General features: G+C 39.4%; 2 protein-coding genes and 2 long non-coding RNA genes across 8 annotated transcripts; 2 read left to right on the top strand and 2 right to left on the bottom strand.

Moving 5' to 3' along the window:
* The first annotated feature begins 31 nt into the window (after nucleotides 1-31).
* On the top strand, nucleotides 32-2,678 carry Ets97d (DNA-binding protein Ets97D). Its single transcript, XM_072017414.1, has 6 exons — nucleotides 32-488; nucleotides 710-1,007; nucleotides 1,079-1,229; nucleotides 1,297-1,373; nucleotides 1,451-1,685; nucleotides 1,998-2,678. Exons 1-6 carry the CDS (start codon nucleotides 451-453, stop codon nucleotides 2,513-2,515), a joined length of 1,317 nt encoding a protein of 438 aa, XP_071873515.1. The 5' UTR covers nucleotides 32-450; the 3' UTR covers nucleotides 2,516-2,678.
* A 1,210-nt stretch (nucleotides 2,679-3,888) lies between these two features.
* Nucleotides 3,889-24,173, bottom strand: LOC139994606 (uncharacterized). 4 transcript variants are annotated; one of them, XR_012453402.1, is made up of 10 exons: nucleotides 24,042-24,173; nucleotides 21,688-21,852; nucleotides 21,549-21,594; nucleotides 18,713-21,430; nucleotides 16,728-18,629; nucleotides 15,938-16,648; nucleotides 15,232-15,599; nucleotides 14,593-15,052; nucleotides 5,203-5,443; nucleotides 3,889-5,056 (listed from the first exon to the last, which is right to left on the bottom strand). XR_012453402.1 is itself a non-coding variant. In XM_074112060.1 (7 exons), the coding sequence occupies exons 5-7, from the start codon at nucleotides 14,641-14,643 to the stop codon at nucleotides 5,037-5,039; spliced, it is 312 nt and encodes a 103-aa protein (XP_073968161.1). In that variant the 5' UTR covers nucleotides 14,644-15,052; nucleotides 15,232-15,599; nucleotides 15,938-16,648; nucleotides 16,728-18,629; nucleotides 18,713-19,643; the 3' UTR covers nucleotides 3,889-5,036. The 4 variants fall into 4 exon arrangements, 2 of the variants coding, with proteins under 2 accessions (XP_073968161.1, XP_071873532.1); XR_012453403.1 differs by lacking the exons at nucleotides 21,549-21,594; nucleotides 21,688-21,852; nucleotides 24,042-24,173 and having other exon boundaries at nucleotides 16,728-17,696; nucleotides 17,778-17,853; nucleotides 18,408-18,629; nucleotides 18,713-19,643; XM_074112060.1 differs by lacking the exons at nucleotides 21,549-21,594; nucleotides 21,688-21,852; nucleotides 24,042-24,173 and having other exon boundaries at nucleotides 18,713-19,643.
* On the bottom strand, nucleotides 7,832-12,270 carry LOC139994611 (uncharacterized). Of its 2 annotated transcripts, XR_011801685.1 has the most exons (4): nucleotides 11,747-12,270; nucleotides 9,624-11,594; nucleotides 8,190-9,537; nucleotides 7,832-8,087 (listed from the first exon to the last, which is right to left on the bottom strand). It is a non-coding gene; the product is annotated as an uncharacterized lncRNA (long non-coding RNA). The 2 variants fall into 2 exon arrangements; XR_011801684.1 differs by having other exon boundaries at nucleotides 7,832-9,537.
* Nucleotides 20,695-22,537, top strand: LOC139994612 (uncharacterized). The gene is made up of 2 exons (XR_011801686.2): nucleotides 20,695-20,824; nucleotides 21,081-22,537. It is a non-coding gene; the product is annotated as an uncharacterized lncRNA (long non-coding RNA).
* Nucleotides 24,174-25,128: the final 955 nt, after the last annotated feature.

Here is a 25,128-nt window from a genome sequence, read left to right as displayed (position 1 = left end):
ATTATTTACAAAAAGGATTACCTTGCTAAAAAAATAGAATAATTGAAATATATGTACAGTATGATAAAATAATAGGTAGTAAAGTATAAATATAGCAAAGTATTATCATTGATAATCTTGATAACTCAGTTTTCTTCTTCGGTTGATAAAGTTGGGAGCTTCTTTAACTTAAGATTGGTACGGTCAAAGAGAAAATTTCCTCTAGTGTTCTTCCTTGTCCTGAAATTGGCGTAGAGTAACTCTGAAGTCCGCTACAGCACTTTTACTGTAGCGCAATCTATAGGAAAATTGCTTCTAAATTTGAGTTGATGCTGAAGTAGTTCGTAGTTTATGATCATACACCTGTTACAAAATGTCTGTAACCTTGTAAGAGAAATCATCATTATTTTGTAAAGAAAAAAATTATCTAATATTTATCTAACGGAACTTTGATAGTTTTGTTTCGTTCTGATGGATCTGGAAAGCAGACATAAAAGTTCTGATAAGAGGTTAGTTTTTTTCAAATTTCTTATTAAGATTTACAAAACGTATTGCATTTGTTACAATAAACAAGTGTTTTTTTACAGTTTCTTTTTGTAACAATCTGATTGTAATTAAAATAAAAGCAAAGTGTTTCAAAAACTTCAGTATGAATGTATGTTTATAATATCGTTATGGAAATATTTACAATATGTATTATAGAAAATTAAGACTTGTTTGTTTTGCACAGTTTCGACACAGATGACGATTCTGATTATGCTATGATAAAACGAATTAAAATGGAACCAGAAGCTATATTGTCACAGGAAGATGATATAATGGCTCAGTTACAACAAGAAAGTTCTGATTTAGAAGTGGAACCAAGCTTTGCATTGGAAGGTTCTGCAAATGGAGAGGATTGCAATGAAGGTGTTCTAATGCAACATATGGATATCAGAGAGCCTCTCTCTACCTTGAGAAATTTATTAGAACAAAGACTTGGAGTAGAGTTAACAGACTATTCTTTTTGGCTCCAAGATGCACAAATGGTGATCAGTGTGATTAAGCAGTCCAATAAATTTGGTAACATATTTGCTTACACTTATATTTATTTCTTCAGCTAGAAAGCCATAAGAACTTGGTTGATCAGTGCGTGCAAGGAGAGGGATTGGTTCAAGTAAATGTTCAGATAAAAGCAACACAAAGGAGAATAAATATAGTGGATGTTTTGAAACCTGCAGAGGATTATATAGATGTAACAGAAACCAATGGTATATAGAGAAAATTTATAAGTTATCAGTAGAGATTTCTTTAATACATATATTTTTCACTACTTAGCATCCATACCAGTAAATGAAGATAGCAAACGAAATGTTATAAGATGGATGGTTGACCCACAATACAAAAAAGAGCAGGTATAATTTGTTGAAAATTAAACGTCGAATTTAATTTCAATTTATATGGTGACTATACACTTGTATATATTATACAGGAACGGTTAAAAATTCCAGCCGATCCAAAAGAATGGACACAGACACATGTCAAGCACTGGCTTCAATGGGCAGTTAGGCAATTTAATTTGGCCTCAGTGAGATTGGCAGATTGGAACATCACAGGTCAACAATTGTATAATCTCACCCTGGAAGAATTTCAAGCTAAAGTGCCTCTGGACCCAGGGGAAGTATTCTGGACTCATTTAGAATTACTTCGAAAGTGTAAATTTGTTGGTATGTATACTTACTAAAAAAGTGATATCTAGAATGGATTTTTATGTATTTATATTTAAAAGAAAATTAAATGTGCAAAATTGCGCAGAATGTATATAATGTGAAAAAATATATAAAATATCCAAAATATAGTGCTTTCTACAATACTTGGTAGGTAAAACAATTTTCTACTGAAGTTTTACTATTTAAATTATATTCTCAGTATAAAAAAATTATGCAAAATTTATGCAAAAATATGAATTTGCATAAAAATTTATGATCTAATGGTATCGAATCATAATCGAATATTTAATTCATTCCGCAATTTTGCAGCTGTCGTTCAGAAGGATCCACCATCGTCACCTACAGAAAATAACGTGGATAAAACCATAAAAATTCGCAACCAAAAGGCAACAAAACCGCGACCAGTAGTGAATCAACAAGCGCGAGTAGTTAGCGTTCCTTTAGAAAACATCGATTCCACACCAATCACTATAGCGACATCGAGTCGTTCGGTTAACAGTGGCCAAATACAATTATGGCAGTTCTTGTTGGAGTTGTTAACAGATCGCGAGCACAGAGGTGCTATTCAATGGGTCGGTACTGAGGGGGAGTTCAAGTTAAATCAACCGGAAGCGGTAGCGCAACTTTGGGGAGCGCGTAAAAACAAACCATCAATGAATTACGAAAAATTGAGTCGTGCGTTGCGTTACTATTACGATGGAGATATGATCTCAAAGGTGCACGGGAAACGATTCGTATATAAGTTTGTATGCGATTTGAAGCAGGTTTTAGGTTATTCGGCAGCGGAGTTAAGTAGATTGGTGGAAGAGGGCACAAGATATTTCTGATGACATACTATTTTTTTATAATCACAACAATTTTTATCATCGTACTTCGGGCGTGGTTTGTATCAATAATTGTACATATTCAATGGAAAATAGAAGATGGAGAATAGATTATTGTTCAGACAATCTAACTGTTTATCAAAATACAAAGAGATCAACACATAAATTGATGTTTATTTTTCTTTTTATCTTAATTAAATACACCCTTATTTTAAAACCGCGTTCGTGATATTTAATTATCACGATTTATTTAATTATATTTATTAAGAGAAGCACTAGAAATTACAATCCGGTACGTAACTCCTATATGTAGGATACTTAAGATCTGAAAATCTGAAATGCATCTAAACATTTTACCTTTAACGTGAATATATAACCGTATTTTTAGAGATAGTTCCTTCTTTTGTTACAATATATTCTGATACTATACCGAAATTATAATGTTAAAGCATTATATATTCACAAGGGAACTCCAGTATCTTTTTAAGATGCACCATGTAATAGTGGATTATAGATCTATAGAATGTCGAGTCTCTTTAACTTCCCCGCTTACAGAGCGTCGACGTTTCCGGCCGTTTTCTATCTCTGATGACTAGGACTGACTTTTGATCGGCAAAAGGCAGCACTCATCGCCAATACCAGAGAATCTAGCCTGTGAGATATCGGTCGCGACGTCACAAGTTAGGGTCTCAGGGGACCGGCGACGCGGCAGGCTTTACAATCAGCCCGCCCGCCATTGCCCTTTTTCTCATTTCATCTTTTCTCCCTCTTTTATTCGTTATTAATCGTACACATATCCACGCATTCACGTTTTCATCATCTAAGAGGAGCCACCACCTTCTATATGGTTTTCTTTATAATCTCCTTGTCTTATAGTTATGTTACAGCTACTAGAAAATGTATATATGTAGTAACTTAGAATAATGTCTATGGGTATTATTGCATCGCTTATGGTGGTAGACCTTCTTCGTTCTTCTTTAACAAAACTATCTGCACTCAGCACACACGCGGTTACCAACGTAAGCACGCTTCAATATAAAGTTCGCGATTTTCTTTTCAATAACGATACGGCTAGTGTCTTCTTGAAGATGTCGCTGGATGATGAAACGTTGCGGCGTCGACGACCGGGAAAGTTAGCAAGTTGTACAGTGGACTTCGTATATAGCGAATTTCCATTCCCTACTATACAACCTACTACCTCACCCAGGCGTCGTCGCTGATGTGGCTGTCCTCTTCATAATCGATCCCTTCGTGGATATTCATGTATAATATATCGTATAGTAATATAGTAGTTTATAATATAATAAAGCATAATAATATCGATATTTATTAAGAAATAATTATGTAACATACTAATAATTAACAAATGCCTCAACAAATTGCATATTCTATCTAATGTCAGAACATAGGTTTGACGAAATTACCTTCGATCTAAGTAGGTACATTCATATTTTGTGTTTCAAGACTTACGACGCTTCGATCGTTATATTACTATTCGTAATTAATTGGTCAGTAAACCGGAAGTGACAGAACAGTAGATACTGCTCTTTTCATCTCTACTTTCATTCTTCATACTCGTCCTTTCTCACTTCTTTTTATACAATTGAGAAAATTACTTGGCAAAAAATGCACGCGTTGATAACCGGAAGTGCTGCGGGCTTTCAGGAGGGCAGAGGGGTGTGTGAAGGAGAAGGAGGAGGTTCCGTCGAAAAGCTTAAATGCTGGCCTGACTACATGTACCGGTAGATAGGAGCTTGCGGTATACATATAAAAAAGCCCACAAGTTCGGATCTACGGGTTAGTATCATCAAGTATAGCTGATAACGGCTATCACTGGATCGTTCCGCCATGTGCTCCCAGCTTCCTTTCACTACTTCCTATTGTCCGTGGAGAAATACTGCAACTGCATCTGGAAATTAACAAAACAGCATTTGATCATAACAAATAAAAATACTATATTCTTGTTTCTTCGATTTTTCTTCTATAAGCATAGTTTTCCAAGTAGAATAATAAGAACAACACGTTAACGAAATTAAGAGATTCATTCAAGTTGACGAATTAACAACTGAAATCGCTGCTTCCTTAAGGACTTAATCATGATTTTCGTCAAGTGTAAAGGAATATCAATTGTCAAACTCGTTGAACATTAATAAATCTATCGATCGACAAGCATATTCTACAGTTGTTATTTAGAGGCATTATTTTTGATATGAAATTTGATATAATTCGAGTTTTAGAATCAAATTTCTCACGCGTAGGCCCCCGGTTAACTGCGCCATTGCAGGGTAGAGAGATCAGGAGAGCATAGAAAAAGAGGGCCGGGGCTATCCTACAAGAAACAAGACGAAGAAGAGGACGAAGAAGATGGAGAGAGGAAAGAAGAGCAAGAAGAATATAGGAGAGTAGGTAGAGAGTCCGGGCGTTGTAAAAATCCCCTGCCTGCTGCCTCGTAGACAGTTGAATGGCCTCTGCCATCTCCTCACGCGGCCCTAAGGGATGTTAGGCACCGTTTCCAACTGACTGATTACGTTTTACAACCTGGACCTGAAATATGTGCCGTAGATTAAAAAATATCCTTGACCAGCTGGTTACGTTATACTTAAGAATATAGAGTGCTTGAATAATCGATTTGAAAGATATTATTTAGGTTTAATACCCATGTATACGACAGCGAATAATGTTAATTTTACCTTGGATTTCATTTAAAGACAAATTCACCATGGATTTGAATTGCAAATCTCGAAGTTCCAAGTTTCCTTGGGGGAAAGAAACACAGGGAAGTTGAGATTGTTCGTTGTGAACGGATCTTAAGGTCTGGAAGACGGCGAAGGACCTGGATGCAGGAGTAGTCGAGCGGGAATTATGTACGCTACACGAAAAGCTGCACTCTTCTCTTGATTCCTCGGCAATCGGCTCATCCTTGGTCTCCTCCTACCATGTAAAGAAACAAGAAAAGAGAGAACTTTTAGTAACTAATAGTCGATCATCGAGTTTGCTGAAAGCGGCAAGATATTAATGGAAGCATCCCTTCTTAAACTCTACAAGTAATTTCTCCTCAAAATGATCCTGAATCCATAAAACCATCTCCGATGGAATCTATCAAGAATGGATTTCATCTCAATTTAACTGCAATCAATTTTAATTAACATTTACTGCACGTTTGAAACAGAACCCCTAAAGTTTCATCATAAAACTTCTAAGAGAACTAAAGTTAAGCATACAAAGCTCAAAAGCTTGCAAGCAAGTCTGCCAATCATCGTTGGTTGGTACGACTGGAACAACCGTAAAAGTAACAGGAAAGATAAGAGGATCAGAGGCCTCTTCTCGCTCGGTTTTTCTTCCTCGAGAGACAGAGAATAGAAAGCTCCAGGGGCAAAAGACGAGAATGTAAGGAGGAAGGAGGGGGAGGACGAAGGAGGGCGGGGGGGGGGGAGAGGAGAAAAGAAAGGAAGTTAAGCGAAGTGAAGAGAAAGGAAAAGAGAAGGGAATACATACGAAGAAGCGAAGTGGAATGGTCCCGGGAACGAGGAGGCGCGGGGACAGAGACGTAATCACAGGGGCGTTGAATTAGGGAAGCATCGAAGGGAGTAGGGGGGGATCAAGGGGTGTGGGAGGGGGAAGAGTCGACGGTGGAGGACCGGGGTCACCGCCATATTATATTTAGCGAGACACAGCCGTGTGAATGAACTGCATATCCCAGGGCCGAACGCACTTTGCTCATAATATTTTTGAAATAATTCTTCCAAATCGATGCCCTTAGATTTTCGCCCATCTAATTCCTCCCCTATTGTCTTAGAAATTCTGTGCTACGATGGCTGCCTCAGACGATTTTATGCACGCTATTCTTCACAATCAAGTATGTACTTAATGGACGCAGTATTTTTTCATGACACTTTTCTTAAGGTCGTGGATAGTATTTTCAGGAAGTAATTGAAGTATCGCTGGGCTTGTTGTGGAGAGAGAAACCAGGAAACAAAGGAAGATCTGTAGTTTATAAAACGGAAAAGCTTCGCAAGTTGGCTTTATAAGGAATGGTGTAGTCTGGAAAGGAAATATATTTCTATGAGAATGAAATTGATGGGTGTTATTAGGATAAGTAACGAAATTATGGTATGTGATGCATTTGAGCGTCAGCTCGACAGGATAGAAAGGAATCAAGTACCTCTTCATGTTCCATTATTTTTCCACTAGTATTCTCTTTGAATTTCAATTGTTAATCACAACTTTTATCATGTAGATTCCAGTAATATTGGCTGCCTCTTTGTTTACGCGCAGACTCAGTTTTCAACATATGATTCCTTATCTCTGCCGATACATTTTCACGTCGGCTTGCTTCGCGGAATGTAACGCTGCCTGACAATAGAACACGTTACATTCATAGAACCCATCAATATGTACATGTATTTATTCTTGTTTTTTAAAAAAGAAAAATTCGCAAGCAGAGGAAACAAATTTCACTCTAAAACCCTAAATATAATTTCTAATTGAAAAGAAAAGTATCTATTAAAATATATTATTATAATTTAATGTCATAATTGTTTAAGAGTACAGATACATACACATTCACCATCCTCCAATTCTCTAACTTATTTAATTCCACAACAACTTGTTGCAAGGCTTTCCCAATTTTTGAAGAAACCAAGTCTAGATTTTCTTTGTGCAATCATCGTACAGGTCCTTCATGCTATATCATTTATACAATAATTCTCCAAATTTCGAAGATTGCGTTAATTATATATTAAAAAATATTTGGACTTCATAAAGCCTGAGTCTAATTTGAACCAGGATACGTTCATGTACGAGTGAAGGAAATCAAACACTCATAAGTCGTAAATTATCGGCATGAAGTTAATTACACAGGTTGACACGGATTCCTTTCCATTGTCGTCGCTGGTACATCGTCATAGTTAAAAAAACGTGGTTGCGGTGGAGATAGATTTCTCCGCAAACCGCAAGAAATCGGTGAAAAGAAAAAAAGAGGAGAAGGGGAGTAGAGCGAGAAGTAAAAGAAGAGAAGAAGAAACGTCCCCATAGCAACACGATGCGATCAGGTCTCGCTTGCATGTACAGTCAACCTACGTGTGTATTATACAGACACACACATTTGCGAATAATTATGCTCTGTATATAATCACGAATTTCGATAATCAAGAAAAAATCGTGCGCATTACACGAATTATCGTATTAATAAACGTATTCTGTACAGGGGTGGAAATGACAGACAATGACTTTGAAAGACAAACATTTTTGTACAAGGTTATAGATTGGTCCAGGTGGAAAAGAATTAATATCGCGTAAGTTCTCAAAGAACGAAAGAAAGAAGAAGGTGGCGTTTTTGTAAGTATTGTAATATCATGGCGAGTGACGCCGATATGTAAGGCACACCTTAATACGTTCACAGAGCAACACATGAGAGGTAATGGGAGTGTGGAGTCGGAGAATAAGGTCGCCAAATGGGAAACGATAATCGATTTAACCCGTTGAAAAGCGAATCGACCTTCCACTGCCGGAACAGGTGGAATATCTCCTACGCGCGTCCTCCATCTTGGAACGGAACCAACGTGAACCGACAATCCTACGAAATAAAATTTATTTTCAGTTCTACCTCGGAAAAGAATCAACTGAAATAAAGAACATAATTTAAATGTCATCTTAGAATCATAACAAAAGTAAAAACCTTTGCTTATCGAATATTCCATTGTTATTTAATCTGTTCCTTTAAAAGCAATATGGCGTCTAAAACTTCTCTTACAACAATATATATATATACAGAGTTCCTTTTTGCTTGAGGATTCTCCTGTTAACTAAGCAAATAAATGTCACAAGATTCTCCCCAAAAGTATGAAAGAAACAAAGAGAAACGAATGGCAAAGGAAGCACAGAAAGACACCAACCAGGCGCATTTGAATATCCTGCGAGCTTGCATCGGCGGAGAACTGGTCAATCCTGTCCTGGGGGAACGAGAGCCGCGAACCAAGGAAAAAGGACCTGCCCGAAGGTGTATTCGCCTTCGGTTGCAGCTCGGCGAGTATCAAGCCGATCTGGACCAGCGGCCGATGCAACTAGACTGCCGTTATAATGCGTTACCTCGGCCTCCTAACTACCATCTGCCTTCCCTACGCTTGAACGTGTTTCCAGTGTCCTCAGCAAGCTCTTCACCTTCTTTTGATATTGCATTTGATATTTTGAATGGGAAATTTATAGCTTTTTTCATTGTTGGTCACTCGTTGGCTCTCAACGAATTGCAGTTACATAGTATCATAGTTAAGTTACAATACGTTGAAGCTAAAATTTCCCAATTTTACTATATGTGTAGTGAGTACTATGTATCCATAGAATTAGCAGAACTTTATCGTAATTCACTTTCTGTAACTCAAAATTACAATCGTATCTTTTAACATTAGAATTGCATTCTGGTGTTCTATGTAGTTCACAGAAGAGCGAGGGAAATAGAAGAGGAAGTGGAAGATCCGAATTTTGATCGGACTTCGATTTAACGACTTACCACGGGCAGATTGGTTGAAAACTTGCGCAACGAAGATAAAACCAAATGTTCACCACCGACTATGGGGAAGACAGAGAAGAACTGAATGAACACACAGGGGGGAGAGGCCCAGCTGAGGGGAGGGATGAGAGAGTGTTTTGGGAGGGGGTGAGGAAGGGATAGAAAAAAGGGACACCATGGTTCGATTTAGTACTCCCATACGCCTATCCCCGCCCACCATATAGAGCAAACCAACCAATGACCAGCATGCGTTCTACTAGAGACCGGCTAGATCGAACGCACACTGCGTGCATTCTCTCCCTCTCCTCTCTCAACTCACGAATTATGGGCCTGGATGGGTGTTCTGTATAGAATAGGTAGCTTGCCTCTTGGGGAGACACCGACAATCGCATCGACTCGATACGTTACCCTGCCCTTTGAATTTTTTTTCGAAATTGCAATGTTTTTTTTCTCTACATACGTCGGTTTACTTCTATCTTTTTCAATCCTTGCAACTTCCTCAGTGTAACATCAAATAAACCTACAACAAGATAATTGTTATAACTCTAGAATAGAAAAAGGCTGTTGAGTAAAATATTTTCAGAAAAAAGCTTAAAAGATGCGAACGAGATAAGGTTTTCCTTTCAGCGAAGTCGGTTCAGTGACGGCAAATAGATCGGAACAAGGTCGGCCATCCCTGATTCGATAAATTAATATCTCCATTAAATCGTTTGATGTCGGGCACGTTTCTTTGCTCGCGGACCTATTGCAATTATGTAAATGGTCGCAGGGCAATCGTGACTGTGACACACTCCAGAATCCAAATTCGTATCTGCTTACGTAACCCTCGACTGACGCTAGATAAGATTACGCTTTATCGGCGGAGAAATATCGCAACAAACTTGAAAAATAAAACCGCGCAGTCGCCGACCAACGAAAATTCTCTTAGCGCTCCTGCGTTGTTCGATGAACGTCGATATAATTTACAAGTCTGGGCTTATCAGCTGATAATGTGCTATCTATTAGCAAAAGTTGCAGTCATCGTTCCAGTAATAGGAAACATCTAATTGCAATAACGCAATTATAAAATTTGTTATTAGATGATGCGTTGATTCGTCAATTCCTTGTTGAACAAATATCCACTATTTCTCCCGTTTCAAAAGTTCTTAATTTTTAATTTGAGACACGGGCAAATGCAATAATCCTCCGGAAGTTCCTGAAGAAGAGAGAAAAGATGGTTCACCAGGGCATGGGTTGCCAATTAATTTCAATTACCTGTCCCCGAGCTGTAAGCTAATTATCAACGGCCTTGAACTGTGTGTCGCGAATCAGTGCCAATTAACGCTCTGTCGCTATCTGCGAATATCTGGCGAGTCGCGTTAATTACATCCGATTTGAACACGCGGACAGTCAGCAGGTGTAACGCGACACCGCAAGATTATTGTTCATTGTCAATGTCAGACGCCTCCATAGCTATGTTACAGAACTTCGTCAGCCGATCGCTGTTACCTCCAGGAATATCTCTTCCACGCTTAGGTCAATCTTCATTTTTGTTTAAGTTAACTATCCTTTATATAAATGTATATGTCATGTTATAAATGTCATAATCTATTATCTTCTATGATTAATTTAAAGATAGACGGCATATATTAAGATTTTTATATATGTATGTATATACGTGCCTTTTTTCTGATATTATTTTAGATTCTATGAGGTATAGCATCCAAGTATTTCTTTGGTTTTGTAGAAATATAAGATGTTCAAGTGTAAAATATTTTTATCTTTGAGTTTCCCTAAAAATAACAGAGGTACGACAACAGCAAAAATAGCTCAGATAAACAGGAGTATTCGTGAGACGTAGCAGGCTGTTAGTATCATTTTCTGATAACGGGAGAGTTAAATACAAGTATCATGCGAAGCTAGAACACTGGTCAAAGATGATGTATCATGAGTTATGAATAAGAAATTAACAAGTGCAATTCGTGAATCACACGACGACTCCCCCTCAAGAAAAAAACACGTATAATCACAGAACCTAAATGCGATATCTTGAAGAATCTAAAATATCGTTCGTATAATTCAATTTTAGTATGCAATTAGGAGATATTGTTAAAAACAGATCGATTAGAACACAACTTTTACGGTGATTAAAATCTAACAAACTAACAAGCGATTAAACATCTGGAAATGCATCTTATGTTATTGGAGATACATATAATCGCATGTAATATAATTTTTTTATAATTAACAAACACGTGTGGCAAGTATCGAGTCTTAATATCAATTACACTGACCTAGCCAATAGCCGGCTAGATAAGAGTAGCCATGCGTGTGTCCGTGACGCGAGTAAATCGTGGCATTGCACGTTGCACCGGTTGCAACGAGGCGTTGCACGCTGCGTGCCGCGCACGGGGAACACGCAAGCAAGGAACAAGGCTTGCGCCAGACAGTCTGTTGCACAACTTAGGTATTGATCTTGGCCGGAACTAGTTTCCGTTTCCGTCTTCCCTTCCTAGCGTTCTCACCGCTTGCTTCGATTCAATTTGGAAAAAGCCGCCAACTTGGCTACATTCTCCTTTTCCACGATACGATAAGAAACTAAAAAATTATATAAAGAAACTTCAGAATAATTTTAAAATAAGTGAAAATCATTGTGACCGATCAGGGAACTGACTACTTGACCATTATTACTTTCCGTTCCACTTCCACGAACCAAACGTTTTACCAACTACTAAAGTGATCTTAATTACATTTAAGTTTCCTCCTTTCTCTTTATTCTCCAGTCTCCGAATTAATTGCACACATAGCTCGTGTGTTAAAGTTTGATTAAAAGTACAGCTTCTTCTTTACTCATATAGATGGTTTTCACTTCCGGTTCGCTTTTTCCGTTCGCCACTCGTTTTTCGTTCGCGAACAATCAATCGAGCTGCAACGACGAGACCGCGGGAGTACATTGCACCGGCGAGGTATTGATCTCGCTCGCGGGTGTCTTTTTCGGTTCTCGTGTCCCCTCGTACAAGCTTCCCATTCGAACTTTCAATTCTCGATCCTTCGCCTACCTTACCGACTGGAAAAAACCTAAAAAAAACATTCGACTTCTCATTCACGGAAAAGGTCTATCGTCTTCGCGGCCCAATTTGGAGTCAATTAAACGTACTTTACGAGCCTCTAGCCTCGTAAACAAAAAACATTGCGTGTACAGAGGAATCGAATATTGGTTCCGGGAAAAAACTAACATACGTGAGTTGCGAACTGCCACAAGATCAGGCAGACGGAAGGGTTCCTCCCTTTTTTCCTTCGCTCAATTTCTCCTAAATTGCAAAAAACTCGTCCAAGCTCGAAGCATTTTCCGTCAGCGTCTAATTTTCATCAGCCGTGTCTCTTTTTCACTCGAAACAATCGCTGCCGATAAGTTATCGAAACTAACGACAACGCGCTTCGAGTTCCAAGAGTGTGATAAATTTCCAATTCTCGCGCATTTATCTGTCTTCCAGCGGTCTATCCTTTTTTACCCTTCTCATTTTGCTACATCCAAAGCACGTTGATTCGATCGATCTACACAGCCACGTGATGGTGAAAAAGAACGAAGGAAAAAACAAACGCAGAGGAGCCGAGCATTGAGGCCATTTGCAAACACGTCAACCACACCGCACCACTACGCTAAAATAAATATAGAAAAACCATAAGTATTTCAAAATTATAGGTAACCTACAATTTATATAACTTCCATTTTTTTTAAGTAATTTATACATTTCGCTTTCTGGTATATAGACGTGAATTAACATTCACATAAATATAACAGTAATATTGTTTACCGAAAAATAATTCTGCTGCTGTAATCTTGGTTCAACGCGAACCGCTCAGTTGTAGCGCGCCATTTCAATATGGCGTCGGTAGAATACAATTTCAAGTAGAAGAGGTAGAACGTGTGGATAAAATATATGTATGTAGCATAATTTGTTTCCTTCACGAGCTGAAAAAAGATGACAAATCGTCTGTTTTTAAAACAAAATCATTCAAACGATTCTAAACGCAATAAATTTCCTCGGCTGCATAATATCTGCAACTCAAGTCGCGGTACAATGTCTCTTTTGTTATCTCCTGCGCTATGATTTGCAACACAGTGGTATGACTCGAAGAATGTGTGATGTTTCTAGAAACAAAGCAATGCCAATGCCCCTTGATATGGAAAGCAAGACACAATGGAATATTACGGCTACCTCGCTCACTGTATCCAGTCGTTCTCTTTATCATTGGAAAGAGAAATTGAATTACGTCCTGTCAATGCTTTCTCGGAACCTTTACCAACGAATAACTTTGCTGTTTCCTGTCGAAATATGCATTAACCTTCTCCTATTCTTTTGAAAATATTCGAACAATTTGCTTGAGAATTCAATATATTATTTCAACGTTAAAGCTATTAAAGTAAACGAAGAAAATTAATTATGTTTTATACCTGGAGAGAAACTAAATAGCATTTTTCTAGTTTTATTTGAGGTATATATTACCAACATAACCGTAGCAACGATCTTGGGAAGATTATGGATCTCTTTATCTCTAGTAGAAAATTGTTTATTGTAATCACATTTTTCGGCCAAATGTATTATTACAAGGCGAAGAATTTGATTCCGAGCCGAAACAAAGATGTTGGCGTCCATACATACATATACTTCTCTTAGAAACATCTTCGCCGCCTCGAACCTGTCAAAACGTGCGCATGCGCTGCAGGGGGAAATGAAACAACAGGGAATGTCATTGACCCCGAGTGCATGTACATATCTAACAAGAGGTTAAGGTTAATTTTATCACTCTATGGTGAAAAATACTTCCTTCCATCATTAACGTGGAATTCTACGCAGGCATCAAAAATTGAAGAAAGAGCATTGGTGACTCTTTCCTTTTTCGCATAAATAATTGCGATCATATTCGATAATTTAAGTTCATCTTTCGGCAGTTCCATCACATACCAAAGCGAATTCTTTACAGAGCAAAAGGAATCATTTACCTTATGAAACGATCTACAAAATTTTAGTAAAACCCGCTGGAATTCACTGCAGATTAGCAATTTTTTAAAAAATGATGACTAAAATAATTTTATGATTGAGAATATAATATACAGATGATCAGAAGCTATACACGGTTATAAGTTTGTCAGATTTGTAGCTTTGTAATAGCGATAGGAAGGTGCATGGTAGTATCGATCTCCCCTCTTTGCAAAAGTCTTCAACTTTTTCTTTTATTAATGTAGAAAACGTTAACTGCATTTTTGCGACTGTAAATTTTAAATGTGTAAAAGAAATATTAGAAATATGACCGAATTACAAGACAGAAAATTGTAGAGGAAAAATAAATTGCTCGAGCGCTCTATACCACGTGCCCCGAAGTCAGGGTTAATATTCATTTGCATCGATTGTTCATTTCCAAAGCCAGAGCTTTCGGTTATCAAACAACGCACAAAATAAAAACCTATACCCATAAGATATCAATGAACATGATTAATTGAAACAATAAAAAGGACTGGTATCCTAAAGTATTAACAAATTACCTAATATATAGATAAATAGATAATATATTGCCTTATTTGCTATTCACTTACCCATAAAATAATAGATTCTGCCTGCAGCACATCTTCTACAATTATCCTCATCGATTACACCAGATATTCCAGAGCTACATAAGGACTCGCCTGAATCTTCACCACGTCGACCATACACTGTGTGGACACACTGCACGCACACACCCGTCACACAGCACAATTAACCGGGGAAAAACCGGCGTCTCCAGATCCAAGGAGAGAGAAGAAAACACTTGCCACTTTGCTGGACACCCGCGTCACTCATGGAAAGATACCATGTCACCTTCCAGTCACGGTCACAATCGCGATTCGCGCGACCGGTTTCAGGGAAAATCGTATCCAATAATATTCTCGAGCTTAAATTCACCATACTTTCAGAATAATCTCAAAAAACTAGAATTCCCCTAGAAAATGATTGAAACTCTCGAAGAACTTTGACAGTTGGTATCCGATAATCGAGTTTCCTCTACCGGAAGTGTCTCTGAAAATACGTAACCATGTTAAATAACCGCGGGAGGGGACTGAAATTCACTCGTTAAAACACCGTGCTTTTTTCAGGAGATTAGTAGAAAAGCGACTCGAAATAGCACAAAGAAATTCTACGTAGACATACTTAAAAATAAAGAAACGACGGAAAACGTCGGATGGAGGAACACGTACTGGTTGTTCGGGCATACGGCTATACAAGAAGCGAGCTTCGTCGGTGACAGCGACAGACTGCGTGCCGTGGGACGCCAGCTGAACCAGCGAACGAACCGAGACATGGACGGTGGAACCCGGACGGGAGGAACGGCGGAACGAACGGAACGGCGGACTATCAAGCTTGCACCTTTGCTCCCCGACAACGATCAACCACGGTCCCGGCTGCACTTCGTGTTCCACACGCGTCGGTCCTCGCATCATCTTTTTCATTGGGAGCTCGAGGAGCGGAGAGGAAAGGATGCCGCTTATTTGATGCGCTGGGAATTTCATTGGTCCTTGTGTGATGCAACATACTCCAGTGATGAACCTTCCCAGATTTCATATCTCTGTAACAGGAATTATTTATGAAATATGTTAGATAAAGTACCTATAATGATAACATATATAGAAAAATTAGTTTTTTTTAGAATTACGTAGTAACAAACACCACAAGTGTGAAAAAGGAGAGTCTCATCCTACTTCCGGAGACGAGGTCGAGGCATCTCGTGCGGAAAAACCGAACGACGGGGTCAGACGGCCGGGTTCAGTGACACGGAGAGAATTTGCTTTTCCGCGGGGGTGGAAAGTGGAGGAACAGAGACGGAGATTGAGAGGGGGTGGCTACTGGGTTGGCTGGACGGAGGGGTAGGAAGGTGGGAGGACTCGACAGGGTAAACGTACTTACACGCTAGCACGAATTCGGCGCGAAGGAGAACAGGAACGAAGCCGAACGTTCGTATAGTTGCAGAGAGCTTCGAGGCTGCTCGGAGACGCACATGGCTGCCTCTTCTCTCTATTTCTCTCCCTTTTTCTTTCTCCGTCTGGTCTTTGCCCTCTCACCCTCTTGCAGTCGGTGGTCTGTCGTGTTCCGTCTCTGTTCCTCTCAGTCAACTCTCCGTTTAGACCGTGCGAAATTCAGTGCCAGTGGCGTAACCAGTGGGGGACCATCGACCCCACTCCACATTACTATAGTTTCACTCTTACCCCTCCCTCGTACAGTCGGCCAGCGTTGCCACTTGCCAATAGCGTTGCCAGCTCGTTGCAATTGAGTGGGAGACAGCCCCCTCCCCCTTTTATCCCGCCTAAGGTCGACTTAGAAAATCAGCCAGCGTGCAGCGAAAATACCACCTGCGACATCCTTCTGATTCTATTTAATTTTTACTGATGATTTTACTCTTTATATCTCTCTGTGACGAGCGATATAAGTGTTACTCTTTCAAGGAGAATAGGAGAATCGCTTTTGAAAAGTCCAGTACTGAGTGATTGTACAAGACTATAAGTTATCATCTTTGAGCTTTACCAGTAATAAAAATATTAAATATTGATGAACTAGGATGTGTTACTATGTCAGTCCATTTTCAAGTACCATTACCTCTATTTCAATCATTTCAATTCCCTATAAGAAAGATAAGTCAAGCATTATATTCTATTGCATCCTTATACTTAGATTGCATAATGACGAAGAATACTTATACCTTGGGGATTATTTCCCCGCTATACTAACAGATATGCAGATCTTGTAACATTCGTAATATGTATTTTATGTTGGACTGATGTAACAGTAAAATGTCACTGGACGATTTTATTTTCCTGTGCACCGAGCGGACCAGTCTCTCCTCTTACGGGGAGCTACCGCTGGATACGTGTGAGCTTGCCGCCTGTCCACATAGGCAGAAGCACATGCGTATGTATGTATAGTGCGTTCACATGAAAGCTTGAAAAGTGCAATGGACGATATCTCGTGCTGCTGGCTGCATATAGGTATGTAGTGGGGGTGGTGGAGGCCGACATGGCGGCCAGTTTTCTGGAACGTACACGAGTCTGCCTCTACCAATTTTCTTCCTCCGGCCAGTCTGCCTCTCAATCTTTATCTTCTTCCTTCCTTCCGTGCATACCCTTTTGTCTCTCTTTTTTACCCTCGTATTTCTTGAAAAGGGAAAGAAACCGGCTGAGATTGAAAAGAAACATCCATCGGATTACTAGACTTGTTTGTAGTAGCAACAACAGTATGAATAATTGCACGTAAGAGTATTGGCCTCGATCGAATATCTTGTTCCCATAAAATTTACAATATAAATACGATACCCTGACTTCTGTTCATTGAGCTTCTTCGATCGAAGATTAGATCGAAACAAAAAATTAATTGACGCAAAGATCATAGACGAAGCATCACAAAGCGGTTCTAAGAGGCTCGGCCCCCAGTATGTTAAATATTTGTCGCCACAGGCTTCATTACTCTCGAAAGATTGATCAAGGGGCCGCGGAGAGGCAGCAGGAGTCAATAAGCAGAGGAGCCAAGTGTCGGTGAAGGTGTGCAGGCTTAAACTTTAATTCATATGAGTGAATATCGCTCAATCGAGCCGAGAAGATTTCGTCCATCACGCTTCACTGCCACCTTCCACCAGTATTCCAGCCATTCTGTATTTCACGCCTATTTCAAACACCTCGGTAATTAGATTCAAGTTAAAACATATTGCTCTCAAAAAGCGATTGAAAATTGATCAACAAATTCTACCAAAATTTACAAATTTATAATCTTCTATCAGGCAATATGGCTGCCACATTTGTACCATTTTAATCGCAATGCTACCTATGCAACACCTACCACATAGCATCGTATCTGATCATTCATTAACTGTAGAAGCATGAGTTCCCTCTAACGAGAGAACTTAAATAATTCCCGAGATTATAATATTCGTTCTTTCTCTCCCCTCTTCAGGCCGCTTCGACACTGTCACGGATATATAATCGAGGATGAAAGAGCAGAGCGAGTCGGTAAGTATCGGACAAGAACAGACAGCCCTTATAGAAGAGAAAGAGAGAGAGAGAAATAAAGAGTCGTGGAGAGGGGGAGAGCGAGTGCAGTTCTCGCGATCCAGCGTGCGTTGCACTCCGCACGAAAAAACATCGTCCGGGCGGGTCGAGGAAGGAGGAGGTGGATCTTCGTGCATCTCCGGCCCGCGTCGGAGCTTATATTGATCACGAGAGAGTGCACGATATTCGAGAATACATTATACGCGGACTCTAGCCTAGCCGGACTGCCTATAGTCACGCGGAGTATAGGCAACCAGGCCGCTGCACTCTACTCCCTCCCCCCTAAAACCCTTCCACTGCTCACCACGACGACTTGATCCCCTCTCCTTTTGATTGTCTACCTGTCCTTGTTCAATGCACTCCCTGGTTCTTCTTGTTCTTCTTGCTTCAACTGAACCTCCAGTCTAGTGATGGACACTCGTTTCTCTCTCTGCATCGAGTTTCTGAACAATTTTTGATGGAAAAAATGATTCTGACTCGTAGTTAGATCTCAAAATTTAATACAGTTTGGAGTTTTTCGATGATCTAGGTTGTGTCTCTTGGAAAACTTCGATTTTGGATCTCTAAAATAGTAGATAATATAACTTTAATAATAAAAGGTAGGAATAGAAACTCCTGTGCTTAATTGGTCTAAGATGCTTCGAACCTATCACTGCTACATCTCATGCTCCTTCGTCCCCTTCGACTCTCCCTCTCAAACACATCCATCCACATATACAGGGCTAGACTGCTTGTTCTCTTTCCGTTTCATTTTTCGTCTTTTTCTTTCTTTCTGCTTCTCTGCCCACCTCCCCGCCTTTTGCTTCCTCTTTGTCATATACCCCTATATTTCGTGTGTTTTCTGTCGTTCTTTTTCTCTCCATCATCTACTCCATTCCCTAGCCGCTATTTTTCTCGATTTCTCTCTCTCTCTCTCTCTCTCTCTCTCTCTCTCTTCCTCTCTCGGTCGCACTCTGCCTGTATCACCCCAATTGGGGCCGATTGCCTGTGCATTTCCTCCTGGAATTTATATGTACGACAAAACTACAAACACGGACTATCGCTCTTCTAGATCCTTAGTTGCCTTAAAATAATTAACAAAGAAATATTCTATAAGTAGATATCTCCTTTACAGGAAATTGTTGTGTTATCAACGTACTGGCTTCATAGAACCTTTAGAACAGAGTTGTGGAGCAAATTCTCCTGAGGTGCGGGTATTAATCCAGAAGGTTCTTCATAGCATCCCCCAGGAGCCTCCCCACCTATCGAGGACACGTCGACGATGCCGATGGAGGGGATCCGGATGGAAAGAAGGGAAAAGGGGTGGCGTGCGGGCAGGGGACTGTTGGCGGGTATGCACGGTAGGGGCAGGAGAGGACCTTGGCCTTTTCGCGGGGCAAAAATAAAACCTGTTGACACCGAAGCCCCGCGGACGTAAAGGAACCTCTCTGTCTCCCTTCTTCGACCAGTTTCCAATATCTCTCTTAAATATTCGCCTGATGATTCTCCTCAAATTGCACGATTTTCGAACTTATTCATATAGATTAGGCTGATATTATTTTGTTAGTGGAAGTTCCAAGCTAGTCTAAAAATAAAAGGAGAACAAGGATATGTTAGATTAGATCAAAGTGGAATAAGGCGCAATTGTACTTTTGCGTTTACAAAACGTCATCGTTACTGTCGATGCGTAAAATGAACGCCCCCGTGGCTTTGTGCGCTCCCAGGGCCGGTTTCATCGCATGTTGAGTCTCCGCTTCGCACGGACATTCCTTTCTACTACTGCATTTCGGCCATTCTTTTTGCTGCTTTAACCTTCTAGAACTCTTTTTCCGATACATCAACATCTGTCACAGTATATTTCCTCCAAATTTCATCATCTAGGTCTCAATTATTTTTCATCGCGGACATTCTTCGTAATATTTTCAAGTTTCTCTTAGTTTAGAACTTTATGGTGACTCATGGAATCGAGTATGGCTCGGCTATACCGTCAACTTCTGAGAAAATCCGCATTATTCAAAAGCGATCTCAGTGTTATATACAGTAATACCGGTCGAATGCATCTGGTCTCCAGTGTTTCCCCTACAGTACCTACCAGACACGCTGCTCCAACGATTGCTTTCTGCGTGTTCGTGCGTGCACGATGCCGAGCATGCACCTTGCCACGACTAGACGAGCGAGAGACGACGAGAAGCGGCCTCCGGCAACCTCAACCTAGCTACAGACAACCGCCACCGTCTCTGTGTGCACGCTATGCTGTCACGACGCGGAAAAAAGCGATACAGAATGTACCGACTAGGCTGCCAGCCGCTACTCCCCCTTTTTTTATGAGAAAATTTTGTTTGAAGAGCGATACGGCAGTTGTACTTTCCTTCTCTTGCATGATCATTCCTCTTGGATTTATTTAGATCTTTGTTTAGTAGTCGTTGTTTAGCAAAAATAGATATAGTTATAAGTTAACTATAGACTTCTATAAATGAAATAAGAATAATTATAAGTTATCGGTATTGTTAAGAATTGTTAAGAATTCAGTATTACCTAACCTCCATCTAATATACAAATTGACCGCAAAGTACCTCCAAAACTAAAATAAGCTTGCACATGAAAACACAATATAGCTAGTAGAGGAAGCGACGCATCAGGATGGAAACGCATCGTATAGGAATGCACCTGCCATCGAACACGGGAAACGAGCTTACGCAGAAAAATGCGATTCTTTTGCAAAGTTGAGCGATTCCCGGCAAGAGAAAAGGTCACGCACACCTGCGTAACCACGGTGCAGGTATGTGCACTGCGCACAGCATCGATGGTAGGTATATACATAGCTTTGTGAGCCTCCACCGATGTAGAATAACTCGATGCTCTTCGGCTAGACAGACCAGAGACAGAAAATGGCGTATTTCTTTCTCGTAACAGTGCATTTTCCATCGAGTAACGCTTTACATATCTACAAATTTTAAAATATAATATACTCGAAATATAAAGAGGATAAAAGGTTGCGGAATTAATAATAATGGAAAGAAATTTGTTTAACATAGAAAAGTTGCAACGATAAAAACGGCAGTACAATGTGGCTACCATCGATGGGGAAACGTATAAATAGAGGGCCGGCCTAACAGGCCATATCGGAAAAATTCTCATTTAGCCCCTGGCCAATGAAAGACCAGGTGGGTCCGCATGAAAAACTTCAGAAGGGAAAGGGTCACGCCTGTTAACTTCGGGAGATCTTAGAAGAGTGGCTCAATGGAGGGGACCTCGAGTGCATCTGCATCCGGGAAATAAAACGTGTCGTGCTAAACAATTAAACAAAACTGGAATATGAGGCGGTCTGGCTAACTGCCATTTCAGCTGATTGGGTGACTTCTCATTTTAAAGTTTCCGCAACTTCCTACAATAAAAAATATATTGATATTTTAATGCAACTGCAACTTGAACGTCGAAGAAAAATAACAAAATAACGTTATGGGAATGTTCAATAAAATATCCCAAAAATAATAATGAAATACCTAGTCGTGATTGTTGATTCGTTCCTGGTTGCAAGCAGTTTTTCATCTGTAAAAGTAGTCGAGATAAAGAGAATATCCAAGACAAAAAGCAAGTAGAAAGGAGTACGGAAGAGAGGAAGAAAAGGGAGAGAGAGAGAACCTTGGCCCACAGGCCTACTGCAGCGCTGCAGCTTGCTTGCAATGTGCCTCCACTGCTCTGCCATTCATGTGGGAAACACCCTAGTATCCGTTCGTCGTGGGGCTGGGCCAACAACCGCCGGAAAAATTTCTCTTTCGATGCACTGCAACGGCCCCGCCCCGTATGCTAGAGTATGGGGAAGAAAAGTTTAGGATAGACGGTGCAGGCTGAACATTGCAATGTCCGCCAATTTACTCGAGATGGAGATTCTACCAACCATTGAAAATCACCTTGTATAGTGTCTTACGAAAGTATTCGAATACTTACCGAAGAATTTATTTTATGATTTTATGAATATATTATGTGCATTATACGAAATTATTTGAAATTTCGTTGGCACTGTAACGAGATACGACAATCAGGATTATTGTAGTAATATTTGAAATCAATCTGAAAATGTATGAAAGAGTTAAAAGATTTTTGTTGAAAACATATATTAAGTGAAAAAGTTAGTATAGAGTATGAATGATAACCTTAAAAATACAGTCAGTCTTAAAGATGACAAAGATTTCATTATACATATATTGTGCCTTACTAATATGTGAACACTCGATTGTTCATCCAATAAACATCTTGTAATCCTGTATACATTTTCAGATCTGTTGCACATTTTATCAGTGCCATCGCGATAATCGTGTCTCGTTATTGAATGATGCCAATGAAATTTCAAAATATTTTGTGTAATATGTATGCACATACTTAAAAAGTTTTTGGAAGTGTAAGAATACTTTTGTGAACCACTGCATACCAGTTTCAAGTACGATTCGTTTAAAAAAATAATAAAATTAAACGTATTATTTGAAAAATTAAACAGAGTGGCTTTTTAACATTATTTGCAATAAGTCATGAAATACGAAATTATGTAGTTAAAGAAACTTATTACAATGCATGCAATAAAATTTTAATAGATTGGAAAAAACGGCCGCAAGGTGGGTGGCCAGCGCTACTATCGTTAGTGATTATATTAACACATTCATGGTCAAGTACAAAATCGAGGTTCTGCAGAGAATTCGAAAAATTTTGATTTCGAACATCGTACTATTATTAATTAAAATAACTACAAAAAATTCTTACTTTTTTAAAAATAACTAGCTAAACTGCATGGATGTATTTTAATTATGGAAAATCGTACTCACATGTCAGTGGTCGTTAACGTTTAAAGTAATTTTTATAACGTTTTTACTAATTTCCTTTAACCTTCAATATGAAATACTTATTAATATATTATTCTCCCGACCCCGACCTTCTATGGTTTACGATCTCATTAGCCTAACCTAGGACTCTCCTTGCTTCTTTAACCTCGCACGATCGAATAGCCCGATAACATTATGTACGCTTGAACTTGCTCGACGTCGCTTCCCGCGTTTTAATCGACTCGAGGATTGCAAATGACGATAAGAAGATCGATAGAGATGATCGATTTTTAGTTGTCTCGTCAATATGGTAATCGATATATGTATCGATCAATCTCGGAACTCAAAAATTCCTGTGCGCTGTTAATATCACGCTTCGATATTTTAAACAATTGCGATTCTCGAAGAATATTGCCAAGAATGCAATCAGCATTCAAACAAGGAAATTAACGTTAGAAGTCCGTATTTCGTCCTACGATTGAATCATTACGTACACTAACGTGCATAAGTATTTAAACGCTTTCAAATAATCGCAAATATATACATAAAATATTCTTCAAATAAAATCTTATCTCGGGTAACCATTTACATTTAGTAAATATTGATAAAAACAGTAGTTGATATTAATTAATATAAACAGAAAAGTAAGGAATCCTAAAGTAAAACCTAAGTTAAGTGACTTTAAATGCGTTTATCCAATATTGAGAATAAAAGAAGAAAAGAACAATATCGTAGAATAAGTTAAGTATGTGTTTACAGCCACATCCGACAAGTTTATATAAAAAAAATATTCTAGTTGCAATTTGGTGAAACATTTGACCTCAGGTATGACAAAAAAAAAAACAAAGAATTAACAGTAGAAAAATACTATCATAATGTTAAAAATATAATACAAATATTAATGTTTTTATTGGATTGTATCAAGCGTCCAAATTTTTATGCATGGTAATGTACATTCTAACAAATGATTTTGTCCAAAGTAGGCAAGTGTCCGGTATCAAATCAAATTAAGTATCGATTTTTGATAATCCGAATCATTAACTATGATTATTCTCCTTAGAGTCGATTCGTCAGATTCGCATACTGAACTTGATCCCGTTCCATTTGATCGGCAATTGCGAACGCGTGCCAGAATCAACCGGCAGCACGAAAAACAGCGGAAATGCGAATTCTGTTCTTTACCTCGGTAGTCCAGTGAGAACAGGAACGTCGCCGCATCCCATGGACCCGTGCGTAGACTTCTCTAACCGTAGAAAATCCAATGACATAGGAAACAACGGAGAAAAGAACGTGACGATGTATATATCCTATATCTATCGAACACCGTTCGTTCGTATGTTAGGTCGCCGCTCCCTGAGAGATCACTGCCCTCACGCACACCCGGTGCCTTCTCTCGTTCCTTTGGTTGATCGTCGTCGTGTGTCTCTCTGCCCCGGCGACGGGAGCCAGGGGCGTACCACGAAACTGGCGTGCCCATCGCGAACGATATACACTTGAATTGTTCTAATTTTTGTAGCAATTTCATTAACACACTTCGTAATTTCAGATCCATTATTGAGTTACTGCGAGTACTGCCTCAACAAAGAGAAAAACGTAAAGAATCATAGGAAGCTTGAAGGAGAAGAGAATCTTGAAGTAGTGATGGAACCGATTCGTCGATCATTGTAAAATATCAGAAACACGAGTATATATTTCAGATGTATTTCTATATAATATCACTTTCACACAAGACTCAAGCAAGAACTTTAGATTAAAAGAATGCAGTATGAGGCAGATAATTCTGTTAACCAAGTTCATTTCTAGACGTGTTGGTTGAAATTAATAAATACTATACTACTATAACAACACTTTCACAAATATGTAAGTTCAGATAGTTAACAGTTCCTTTATTTACAGAATATCGTAGCCGTTGCTTGCGAATACGTTATTCCCATCACTACCGGTCGCAAATTTCCCTCCCTCGAGTCTGAATTTCGAGACTATCGAGCTGTCTTGAAGTTCCGATAAATAACTCTCATTTGACGTAGTGACCACTCACAAACTAGCAAAATCTTTTTGCAGAAACTCGCATGGATCAAGGAGTATGCAGTCCAGAAAATTTTTTCGCGATGGATTATCCTTTGACGGAGTGCACTGGCTGTTCACATACTCGAACCGTGTGTCTCGTTCGCGAATTCGCGGCACACAGACGGCTGGCAGCCAATTGCAAAAACCCCTTCTTTTCGCGGCGGAAAGAACAAGGGATCCAGAAACCCTACCCCCCGGGGCA

Source organism: Bombus fervidus, chromosome 15 (genome assembly GCF_041682495.2).
Source record: "Bombus fervidus isolate BK054 chromosome 15, iyBomFerv1, whole genome shotgun sequence".
NCBI classification, from domain to species: Eukaryota; Metazoa; Arthropoda; class Insecta; order Hymenoptera; family Apidae; genus Bombus; species Bombus fervidus.
Note: the sequence above shows the minus strand (reverse complement) of the source record. Positions and strands in the feature narration are given on the sequence as shown.